Genomic DNA, 10,984 nt, shown 5'->3' on the forward strand with positions numbered 1-10,984 from the left:
AAGAGTTGTTGGGGGACAGGGCTTGAATGTGGGCTGGACACGAAGGGGGAGAGACACGGGATTTGGGGAAGAACACTGGGTCTAGGAGTAGGGCCACCAGAACCAACCAGGGAGAGACAAGGGCGGGGTGGGGGTGGGGAAGCTACAGGATTTGAGGGCGGAGATTTGGGGGCGAGGAAATAAGACGGAAGGGAAGACACTGGGTGGGGTCAAAATGTTCTCCCGTCTGGGCAGACGACAAGGCACTAGGAGGGGATACAGTCAGTCACTGAGACTCCACCCACTGGCTGGACCTCCACGCCTAACTCCTCCCTACCCTCAACAAAAATGGCCGCCGCGGGAGCTCGCCCAAAGCTCTGAAACAAATGAGAATTGTAGCAGAAGCCCCGCCCAGTTGTGGGCATGCCCTTCTTAAAAATGGCTACCACAGCGCTTCTGGAAAGAAACCGCTCTGGGCCCCGCCTTTGATCTCGTTGGTGGGGCTGGGGGATGAGAGCTGCACCGCGCGGGACAAGTCGCCGGCGGCGCCCGACGGAGCAGGTGATTTCCCTTCCAGGCCCCGGCCCAGGGCTAGGAGAGTCGCGGAGAGCGCTGATCCAGGGTACCCGTCCTGTGTGTCTCCCCACGGTACCCCCGGGGCCCGCCGGAACCCCATCTCTGATTCTCGCCGTGGCCTGTATCAAGGCACATCCTAGCTTGCTCAGGCCTCCCTCGTCATGTGTCCCTCAGGGCCGCAACCGCATCCCTGTGCCCTCGGGCCCACTATTCTGGATGCTTACGGGTACCCCGCTAGCTCGTTTAGGGAGCTCCTGCTTCAGGGGTCGGCCATCATCGTGGTCCCACTTCCTGTATTCCCGCCTCCCCACATTTGTGCTCCTGCCTGACTTTGGATGCCGGAATCCCTTGTGTACCCATCGGTGTCCTTGGCTCCTCTAAGACCTGCTTGGGGGTCAGGGGACAATGATGTGCTCTAGAACCTGCGTTATGAGACTAGGGCCCCAGGAGCTGGGCTTTGTAGGGGCTGGGAGAAGTAGTGAAGATCTCGTTTCTAGACCCTCTTGAGTGCCCCAGACTTCTTCCACTCTGCTTCCCAGGATTCCTCCTCCCACATGGCCTTCTGCTCTCCCTCCACCTTGGGCATCTCCCCACCCCAAGGGAACAACATGGTACTCCTTCCCCCAGTCTCACTTAAACTTGTCCTGGGGGGTTTTACGGAACATCTGGAAAGTCCAGGCCTGTGCTTGGTCCTGGGGATGCTCTCAGGCCAGCTGGGGGCAGTGAGGATGGGGCAGTCAGGGTTGGCTCCAGGGAGGAAGTGAGGCCTGCAGGGTGAGAGGCAAAGGGAAAGACATTCTGAATGGGGAGAATGGTGTGAGCAAAGATTCTGAGGTAGGCAAGAGGGCCAGCCAAGCAGGAGAGGATCAGATTACAGGCTGGGGACTGACCATTTGCATCATGAAAGGTGGTATAGTGTAGTGGTTAACAATGAGCCAGACCGCCTGGGTGTAAATCTGCCATTAACTTACTGTGTGACCCCGGGCAAGTTACTTAACCTCTCAGTGCCTCCATTTCCTTTGGGTAAATGGGATAATATCAATATGATATATTAGTATCTATATGTTAAGGTAATTGTGAGGATTAGGTAAGTTAATACATGTAAAGTGCATAGAACAATCCCTGAATAGATTGTAAGCAGTCAGTAAATGCTAAATATTTTTACCTTCATCAGAGCTGTTTAAACAGGACTCATGACAGGATGACAATCACATTTCATGGGTGCAGCTAACCAGTGAACCCTTATTTGGAGCCCCCAGGAAGTAATGAGGTTCTGTGGGCTATATCCAGAATTTGAAAAGTCTCAGGGAAATCATGTTCTTACCCTGGAGAAGGCTGGCTGCTCAAGCTGCAGCTTCCCCAGCTTAGGGACTATGGAGGAGAAATATTAGGAGAAGCCTCTGGGTAGGAAAGAGATGCTGAGGAAGCCTAGGGGGACGGAGAAGGGTGAAAAAGAAGTGGCAAGCTTTGAAGGCTGGGTGAAGTTTGGGCATCCCAAGAACAGGAGGAAGGGGGATGTTCCATTAGGAGACAAGCTAGAGCAAAAGCTCAGGGCAGGAAGACTTTTTATTTGGGCACAGTGGGGTGTTTCCTAATAATAACTCCCTGGCTCTTGGACCTTGGTTAGAAACCTAGGGGCACCAGACACATCCCTGAGAGCTTCCCTAGAAGCTTTCATGCAGCATCCATGGACCTTTGTCCCAGCAGAGGTTGGCAGGCAACTGCTAGCAGCCAGGATTGGTATAACCCAGGGTGGATGTAGGTCTCCTTAGGGGGCTGACTTCTTGGGGGAGCTGCATGATGGGATCTGGTATGCCCTGTCTGAGCAGTTCTCTTCCTCCCCAGGGCCTATGCTGGGGTCTGGAGCGAGAGGCTGGCCTCCCCTGGTAGGATAGCGCTTCTCAGTTCTGCTGTCCTAAGCGACCCCTGTGCTGTCACAGCAACTCTGTGTTACCAGTCAGGGGACAAGGGAACTGCGATAATAGATGGTAGCCCTATCTCAACCCAATTGGAGGTCTTGACATCTCCCCATCCCCTGGAGTAGCCCCTAGAATGTACACTCACTCAACTAGGTGTCCTGGATTTATCTCCTGACTACCACAGTCAAGCCAGGTGACTTTGGGCAAGTCATTAAACCCACTGAGCTTCAATCTCTTCATTTCTAAACTGGGGAGTAGCTGTTTATGGAGTGTCTACTTCACAGGAGACACTGAGTGTACATTGATGAATAAGCCAGGAGTGTAGTCTCTGCCCTCATGAAACATGTGGAAGAAACATTAAACATTGCCCCAATAATGTTTAAATTATAGCTGTAAAAGGTGCTGCTAAGTAAGGAAAAGTGTAGTCTGCAATGAGGGTGTAAGATAGAGGAGACCAAACCAGTTCTAAAGGGTCAGGGGAGCATCCCTTGAAGGAAATTGTAAACTAAAACCTGAAAGGTGAGAGGAGTTAGCAAGTGAAGGGGTGGAGGTGGCACGTTGCCCAGGCAGAGGAAACAGTTTGTGCAAAGACCCTTGCTGTGAAAAAGCTGGAGTGCTGTCAAGCTGAAAGCAAGCCGGGGTGGAGGGGGGTGATCCCTGGGGGGTATGGTGCATGGTGAGGCTGGAGAGATGTAGGCAGGAGTAAGGCCTTGAATCGAGGGCCACAAAAAGAATCTGGACTTATCTGAAGGGAAGCAGGAAATCACTGATAGATTTTAAGCCGAAAAAGTGATTTTTTGGTAAATATTGTACAGCCATGATCTTTGTAGAGAATAGGTTGTTGGGGGAAAGATGGTAGTGCGGAGAACATTTAGGAAACTCTTGCAGTTAAGGCAAGAGTTGGAGCCAAGTGGGAGTAGAGATGGAGACAAGTAGATATGTTGAGGGATAATGGTCAGGGCATGGTGACTGATTGGATGTGAGAAGGCAAGGGGTAGGATGGTGTCAGTGATAATTCCCAGACTTGTGGCAGGAACAGCTGGGTACATGGACATGCGTATACTGAGATAATTCCCAGACTCGTGGCAGGAACAGTTGGGTACATGGACATGCGTATACTGAGGACAGCCTTGGAGGAATAAAAGACTCGGGAGAATGTCAGTTTGGGACCTGTGAAGTCATCCCCAGGGAGGTGTCAGAGAGGTAGATGTACAAGTGTGTAGCTCAGAGGAGGAGACTGGACTAGAGGATTGGACATTTGGGAATTGGTGACATGGAGTTGGTACAAGAAGATGTGGACCCAGATGAGATCTTCCAGAGAGAGAAGGTGCAGACTGAGGAGAAAGGAGAAGCAGCTTTGAGCCTGAGCTTTGCTGCCACATTTAGGGGGAAGCAGAGGAGAGGGGGACAGAGAAGGGAGCCTGGGAAGAAATGGCCAGAGAGATAGAAGAGAAATAGGAGGATGTGATGCCTCCTAAACCAACATTGGTGCTACTTGAAAGGGCAAATATTAGGTGAAACTACAAGAAATTGCTTTTTTCTTTTCTTTTTGAAATAAAAAACAGGTAATATTGGCAAGTTCATATGGTTCAACCTAATGAGACCAAAACCTGAAAAAGTAACTCATGCCCTTAGCCTGAGAAAATTTAGTAGAGCGGAAGCCAGACTGAAGTTGGGGAGAAGTGGATAGAATGGAGAATAATAAGGGAATAGATTCAACAGGACCTGGTGATTGATTGATTGCAGCAGGGGTTGAGAGAGGGTGAAATCAAGGGTAACCCCCAAGTTTCAGGTTTGGCAGCTGAGTGAATCATGTTAGCCGGTGAAACAGGAGGAGGTGCCTGTTTGGAGGGGGAGTACACAGATCGGGAGGATATGGTGAGTTGGGGGTAGGTGCAGTTTGAGGTGCCCCTGAGTCTCTGAGTGGGGTGATGAGCTGACATTTGGACTTGTGGGTCTGGAGCAGTTCTTTACCACCTAAATGTTCCTGACTACCAAATACAGACTTTAGGGAGTCAAAAGCATGTAAGTAGGAATGAAATAAGTCAGTAAGTATTTATCGAGCACCTACTAAGTGCAGGCATTCTTCTAGGTGCTAGGGCTATACCAATGGATAAGACCAAGTACCCCCCCCAAACTCCCTCTTCTTGAAGCTTACATTCTGTGGGGGGGACAACAGGCAAATAAACATAAAGATAACATGGAGCTGTAGTATATGCTATATAGAAAATAAAGCAGAGTAAGGGATTGGGGAGTATGGGGAATGCCTAATTTTGGTCCGTTAGTCAGGGAAGGTCTCTCTATGGAGGCAACATTTGAGCAGAGCCCTGGCAGAGGTGAGGGGATGAGCCATGTGGATATCTGGAGGAGACAGGTAAAAAGAAACTGGGCAAGTCTGAGGAATAGCAAGGAGGCTGCTGGGGCAGGAGTGGAGTTAGCGAGGAGGGAGTGGTGAGGTTGGAGAGGTAAGCAAAGGCCAGATCTTATAGGGCTCCATAGGCCTTGGGACGGAGGATGGAAAGTCCTCCGTAGATAGGCCCAAACTGCTGGAAGGGCAAGGACCTGGCAGGAAGAGAGAATGCATGAAAGGCTTCCCCTTCTGTCTGGGCCCCAGAGCCAGAAAAGCCCCTTTGTGCAGAGGGTGGGTGGCCATTCTGGGTGGGGGAATGGCTGTGCTCAGTCCTGAGGCCTGCTCCTTGCGGGGCTGGACAATGGGTCCCTTGTGGTTGGACTTGGGGGCCAAGTGGCCCTCTCAGTGATGGGATTCCTCAGCCAGGAGGCATGTGACCTCAAGACCTTGGCTTCTTCCCAGAGGGTCTAGGCCTACTGTTGGGGAATCGGGTGGGGAGATGGGGAGAGGTCAAGGGGAGGGGGGAGGGAAACGTCCACTCTGGAAACTTTCTCCTGAGACAGTGTCCTGCCCTGTCTCAGGCTGGAGGAGGTGGAGAGATAGGCAGGCAGGGGGCTGTGGCTCTGCTTGAGGGAGCGGGGGAGGGCTGAAGAACTGGAAGCTATGGGCAACATCAACAAATGGTTTCCACAGCAGGGCAGGAGGGAGGAGCTGGCCGCCCCTGGACCTGGTGGGCAGGGGCAGGCAGAAGAGGGCCTGACAAGCCTCTGTCTTGTGTCCCTTCAGAAGAGGAGAGAGCATGGAGCTGGAGAGGATTGTCAGTGCAGCCCTCCTTGCCTTTGTTCAGACGCACCTCCCAGAGGCTGACCTCAGGTAGAAGCTGCTCTCCTAGAAGGGTCATGCTGGGGCCAGAGTTGGAGCTGCTGGGCAGTTCTCTGGGCCCTGGCCAATGGAAAGATGGGGTGGGAAGTACTACTCAGCCCTATTCCTCAGGTGGAGGAGGGCTGATTATGATTTGCTGGTATGGCCTTACCTCTCATCCTGTTCCTGTCACCCTTGTTGAACAGATGGGAAACCAAAGCTCTGAGGGGGTGGGAGTGGGTGGGATACTCTTCTGGGCTTAAGTCTTGAGGTCTGGCTCCTGGACCCCATGAAGCCCAGGGCTGGAGTCCCAGACTAGGTGGCAATGCTGGAGGTAACAGGGCTTGTCCTGTCCCTTTCCTGCAGTGGCTTGGATGAGGTCATCTTCTCCTATGTGCTCGGGGTCCTTGAGGACCTGGGCCCCTCAGGCCCATCGGAGGAGAATTTCGATATGGAGGCCTTCACTGAGATGATGGAGGCCTATGTGCCTGGCTTCGCCCACATCCCAAGGTGGGGCCTGGCTGGGACCAAGAGGTGGAGGAGGGCTGGCTGATTGTGGAGGGTGGGCAGAGTTGTCCTTTTACCGCCCTCCTTGCCTTTTCAGAGGTACAATAGGGGAAATGATGCGGAAGCTCTCAGGGCAGTTGAGTGGTGCTAGGAACAAAGGTGAGTCTGGGAATCGGGCACCTGGGTGACTCAAACTCCCATCCTCCAAAGCCCTGGCAAACCTGTTGCTCTTTCTGCCTCTTTAAGAGAACCTGCAACCACAGAGCTCTGAGGTCCAAGGTCAGGTATCTGTCTCCCCAGAGCCTCTGCAGCGGCTCAAAGAAGAGACGATGTCTTCTCCGACTGCTGCTGGGGACACCCAAGATGAGGTACTGGTAGAGGAGGGTACCGACGAGGGAGCCAGGGCCCTGGAAAGGAGGAAGTATTGCCTCTTGTCAACATTTATGCCCACAGGCATCCGGCGCTGAGGAGGAACTGCTGCCAGGGGTGGACGTACTTCTGGAGGTGTTCCCTACCTGTTCGGTGGAGCAGGCCCAGTGGGTGTTGGCCAAAGCTCGAGGGGACTTGGAAGAAGCTGTGCAGATGCTGGTAGAGGGGAAGGAGGAGGGGCCTCCAGCCTGGGATGGCCCCAACCAGGTATCCTCTGCTAGACGCCCCCCCAACCCCATGTAACCTCAGCTATGTTCCACCTTAGTGTTAAGCCCCCGCCCCTAGCCTATCCCCATTTGCTTTTCCTGCTGGTACCCTCGGCCCTAGACAGGCTTCCCCTCTCTGCAGGACCTGCCCAGGCGCCTCAGAGGCCCCCAAAAGGATGAGCTGAAGTCTTTCATCCTGCAGAAGTGAGTCTGGGCTGGGCTGGGCTGGGCCGGGCCGGGCCAGCCCCTTAGAGGGTCTTCCTAGGGTGGCAGGAGCTTTACCCAGCCAGTTTTTGGCAGGTACATGATGGTGGATAGCGCAGAGGATCAGAAGATTCACCGGCCTATGGCTCCTAAGGAGGTGAGACGGTCACGGCTCCTGGTCATGGAGTGGGTGCAGCTGTCTCCTGGCTTCTGCTACTCACTACCTGGTTGCCTGACAGGCTCCCAAGAAGCTGATCCGATACATCGACAACCAGGTAGTGAGCACCAAAGGGGAGCGATTCAAAGCTGTGCGGAACCCTGAGGCTGAGGAGATGAAGGCCACATACATCAACCTCAAGCCAGCCAGAAAGTACCGCTTCCACTGAGGCACTCGCCAGACTGCCGGAGCCGTCTAGGCTCAGATCCCAGAGGGATGCAGGAGCCCTACACCTCCACACAGGGCCCGCCCTAACTCCTGTCCCCTGTCTTTCACTACTTCCTTGCTCCACAGTGTTAACCTCCTCTTGGAGCTGCCATGGGCACAGTAAAGGTAGCCCTAGGAAGGTATGAGTGCATTCTGGTCATTTCTCAGCTGGGGTGCTGGAGTACTGTGTCTGTCTCTCCCAGCCTCACATCCCCTATCTCCAACAGGGCAGCAGCGCCAGGCAAGAAGGGGTAAAAAGCTCTTTATTTGAAGCTCCAAGGTAGGGCAGGGCACTGGCCTCTCAGCCGAGGCCCCCACAGTTCAGTTTCCCTATGGTTCACAGTGAGGCCATGCCACACAGTCCAGCTGTGCCCATCGGCAGGCGGGTCAGACCTGCAGGTTGACAAAGGGTGCAAAGCCTGCCATGTCCTGTAGCAGCACCAGGGCCTGATGCAGCGGAGGCTCCACATCGATGTCCACGCCGCGCTTCCGCAAACGGCTTAGGCTGGGCTCGGCCACATGGTGGCAGTGCCGCACCCGCAGCGAGCGCAGCGCGGGGCAGTACTCGGCCAGCGTCCTGGGGGAGGAGCCGGGTGAGGTGAGGGGCGTGAAGCCGCTACACCCACGGTGGGGGAGCCGGCAACGCCCCTGTCTCCCTCCAGTTCGGGGCATACTTCTTCCCTCCGTACAGAAGGGAGGAGACCCGATTTGGGGTCATACACTTAATGCCTCCAGTGAACCGGAGACTTCTGTCTCTGAAACAGGGAACCTGCTTCTCAGCTGTGCCCAGGATTGCAAGGTTTTCCCCTTGTTGAAGAACAGCCAGAAATCTGACTTTTGTACTTTGTATGTGAAATCTCCCAATGTGTAAATACTGGTTCAAAAAAAGTTTTTAAACTGTGGGCTCTCTGGCCTAGGCATTCCTAGAGGCCCTTCCTGTTCAGAATGGGGGTGCCGTGATAGCAGGAAGATACAGAAACCCCAGTTTTGCCTTTCGACAACTACAGCCCGCCCCGACCCCCAGAGGCTAAGTGATTGCCCTCCTCCCATCCCACCGACCCCAGGCCCAGGCACCTGACACCGTCGCTTCCGACCCGGAGGCAGCCGGTTAGGTCGAGGTGCTGGAGTTCCGGGCAGTTGCGAGCCAACTCCTGGACGGCGACGTCCCCCACATTGGCGTTGACCGCCAGCGAGAGGCTGCGAAGGCCTGCGCCGCGCCTCTGCGCCAGGTACACAATGGCTTCATCCTTGAGCTGTCGGCAGGCGGTGAGGTCCAGCTCCTCAAGGGCCGGACAACGGTCAGCGAGGCCGCGCAGCGCCAGCCCATCTACCCAGTCACAGTGCGCGAGCGAAAGGCGCTGCAGGCGGGGGCAGCCCTCGGCCAGAGCCCCCAGCGCACGGCGGCTCAGTTGCCCGCAGCCGGCCAGCGCCACACTCCGCAGCTGGGGATTCCGTGCCAGCACCGGCACCAGATCCTCGTCCGACAGCCATTCGTGACACGGCGCCAGCGCCAGCTCCTGCAGCCCCTCGGCGTCCCGCAGCAACCAGGCCAATGCGGCCTGCGGGATCTGCGGACCCACCTACGGGCGAGGAAGCATCTCGACTCTCAGCTGGTTCCGGGGGCGGACGCTGCCTACCCGTCCCTGAGGAGTGCTTTCCTGGCAGCTGGTCGCCCTCGGGGCTTGCCACCTGACCTCCCAGGAGAGACCCTACGCGCCCTCTGAGTTGATTCCCGGTACTTGCCCTTTGAGAGTACTTCTCGCTGGGTGGATCGCTTCCAGGTCATTCCTAGAGGCCCAAGGGGGATCCCGAAGGGTAGACAGAGGAGCTGGAGGTTCAGGGCTGGGGACTGGGGGTTGGAGGCGGGGCTGGAGCCGGGGCGGGGGCAGTATCCAGAAGGGGGCGGGGCTCCGGCCCCAGGCTTACCTGAGCGGCGTCGAAGCGGCGCAGCGCGGCCAGGTGCAGCTGCACTAGCGCCCGGAAGGCCCGACTGACGCGCTGCAGCCGGACCAGCTGGCGCAGCGGCACACGGCTCAGGACATGTGGGAGCAGCACGTCTTCCCAGGGCAGGTCCAGGAGCCTACGGGCAAAGGGGCGTTGGCGGCGGCGTCCCTGGGTTGCTGTTACCTGCGAGTCCGCCTCCGTTATGCTCCTGAGCCCCGGCTCCTAAAAGCGACTCCCAGACCCGGCCCTGGTTCAGCTTCCCTCCCCCAGGCCTTTTTTCCCTCTTTCGGCCCCTCCGGTGCTCGGTACCTGACGGCTCCGGGCTCTTGCTCCCCTCCGGACTGCTCCATCGGTGGCTCCATCGGCTGTCTACTGCGCGTGCGCAGTAAGGTCTTCTCGCTTTAGCCTGGAGCGGCCGCAGCGAACCCGCCTACTTTGGCTGTAGAGACAGACCGATTCAATCGAGTGCCGGCTCACTGAGGATCCTGTCTGAAAGTGTTCCGGATGGATCCCGAAACTGAAGGCGAAACAGGCCGGTGGTGTAAAGTTAGACCTCGCCTTCTCCGCTACAGGGCTTGAGACCCGAGGCTGAAGAATGCGATGGTGCAGCAGAGACTGGCTTTTTTCGTTTGGGGCCAGTGGCCGCCTCAAAGTGAAGTGATGGGAGGAGCAGGCAAAGCCAAACGTATAAGGGGCGGGGCCAGGACTGTTAAGGTTCTGGGCCTATTTTCTCTGCCCCCTGATCGCGTTTAGCGAGTTTGAAAAATGGGGAAACTGTCCAGGCTCTTATTGCCTGGCACATAGTAGATGCCCAAGAATTGCTGAATGAATTGAATGGGGAAAGCTAGAATTTTTCTTCCTTCATCAAGCAAACTTGCCCAAACCTCCCAACCCTGGTTAATTGTGAAGTACAGAGCTATCCAACCCCTTCCACTCCTGGAAGATTTGTAACGGGTTTACACCTTGGAGGGAGAAATGTAGGGTCGAGAAGAAGGACTGCATTTCCAACTGGGTCCCTTTCCTTTACCCAGGAGGTCTAGAATCCTGAGAAGAATAAGTGTTCAGGTCAGCCCGCCAGGAATACTGCTTATCGGTTGGCCTGGGGGTTTAGTTGTGGGGTCTGGGGCTGGGCCCGCCCTGGGGCAGTAACCCCCACCACCACCAGAGCTCTGGCTCACACTCTGGGTTGCTCTCTCACTGCGTCCCCAGATCCTAGTTCAGAGTCCGCTCCAGGGAACCTCTGGAGCAGTGCTTTCCCCATCATCCATTGGCGGGGAGGATGTGAAGGAGGCCGAGGGCTACTGCTGTCCCAGATAGGTCCCACCCCACCACCCCGCCCCACCGCCCCAGCAGGGTTGCACTCTCCCGTCGTGCAACTGTTTCACCTGCCTCTTCATAACGAAAAATGCTTCCCATCCATTATCAGGGCTTCGGCACCTCTGCAAGGTGGGCATGTCTGTTCCGTCACTCCACTTTGAAGATGAAACCGAGGCCCTGGAGAGGCAGCACCTTGTCCGGGGTCAAGCGAGTCGGGATAAAGAACTCAGGCAGCCTGGTTTTCCCCGAATCCCTTTCACACTCCTCC

At 55.7% G+C, this 10,984-nt stretch overlaps 2 protein-coding genes across 6 annotated transcripts; one reads left to right on the forward strand and one right to left on the reverse strand.

The window, feature by feature from the left end:
* Positions 1-408: 408 nt before the first annotated feature.
* Positions 409-7,594, forward strand: CUEDC2 (CUE domain containing 2). 5 transcript variants are annotated; one of them, XM_007126886.4, is made up of 9 exons: positions 409-601; positions 5,611-5,697; positions 6,052-6,195; positions 6,290-6,351; positions 6,439-6,560; positions 6,646-6,828; positions 6,970-7,031; positions 7,128-7,188; positions 7,271-7,594. In XM_007126886.4, exons 2-9 carry the CDS (start codon positions 5,624-5,626, stop codon positions 7,415-7,417), a joined length of 855 nt encoding a protein of 284 aa, XP_007126948.1. In that variant the 5' UTR covers positions 409-601; positions 5,611-5,623; the 3' UTR covers positions 7,418-7,594. The 5 variants fall into 5 exon arrangements, with proteins under 5 accessions (XP_007126948.1, XP_007126947.1, XP_023977158.1 ...); XM_007126885.3 differs by having other exon boundaries at positions 410-540; XM_024121390.3 differs by having other exon boundaries at positions 410-540; positions 6,493-6,560.
* An 81-nt stretch (positions 7,595-7,675) lies between these two features.
* On the reverse strand, positions 7,676-9,761 carry FBXL15 (F-box and leucine rich repeat protein 15). Its single transcript, XM_007126883.3, has 4 exons — positions 9,709-9,761; positions 9,382-9,535; positions 8,530-9,035; positions 7,676-8,032 (listed from the first exon to the last, which is right to left on the reverse strand). Exons 1-4 carry the CDS (start codon positions 9,759-9,761, stop codon positions 7,843-7,845), a joined length of 903 nt encoding a protein of 300 aa, XP_007126945.1. The 3' UTR covers positions 7,676-7,842.
* Positions 9,762-10,984: the final 1,223 nt, after the last annotated feature.

The sequence above is a fragment of the Physeter macrocephalus genome, chromosome 20 (assembly GCF_002837175.3).
Source record: "Physeter macrocephalus isolate SW-GA chromosome 20, ASM283717v5, whole genome shotgun sequence".
In the NCBI taxonomy this organism is placed as follows: Eukaryota; Metazoa; Chordata; class Mammalia; order Artiodactyla; family Physeteridae; genus Physeter; species Physeter macrocephalus.

Excerpts from the sequence above, each read along its gene's own strand:
- FBXL15 (XM_007126883.3), bottom strand. The coding sequence starts at position 9,761 with ATGGAGCCACCGATGGAGCAGTCCGGAGGGGAGCAAGAGCCCGGAGCC. Across the intron at positions 9,536-9,708 it reads CAAGAGCCCGGAGCCGTCAG|GCTCCTGGACCTGCCCTGGG; the intron begins GTACCGAGCACC and ends CTTTGCCCGTAG. Across the intron at positions 8,033-8,529 it reads GTCGGAAGCGACGGTGTCAG|GACGCTGGCCGAGTACTGCC; the intron begins GTGCCTGGGCCT and ends CTCCTCCCCCAG.
- CUEDC2 (XM_007126886.4), top strand. The coding sequence starts at position 5,624 with ATGGAGCTGGAGAGGATTGTCAGTGCAGCCCTCCTTGCCTTTGTTCAG. Across the intron at positions 6,196-6,289 it reads GGCTTCGCCCACATCCCAAG|AGGTACAATAGGGGAAATGA; the intron begins GTGGGGCCTGGC and ends TTGCCTTTTCAG. Across the intron at positions 6,352-6,438 it reads GAGTGGTGCTAGGAACAAAG|AGAACCTGCAACCACAGAGC; the intron begins GTGAGTCTGGGA and ends TGCCTCTTTAAG.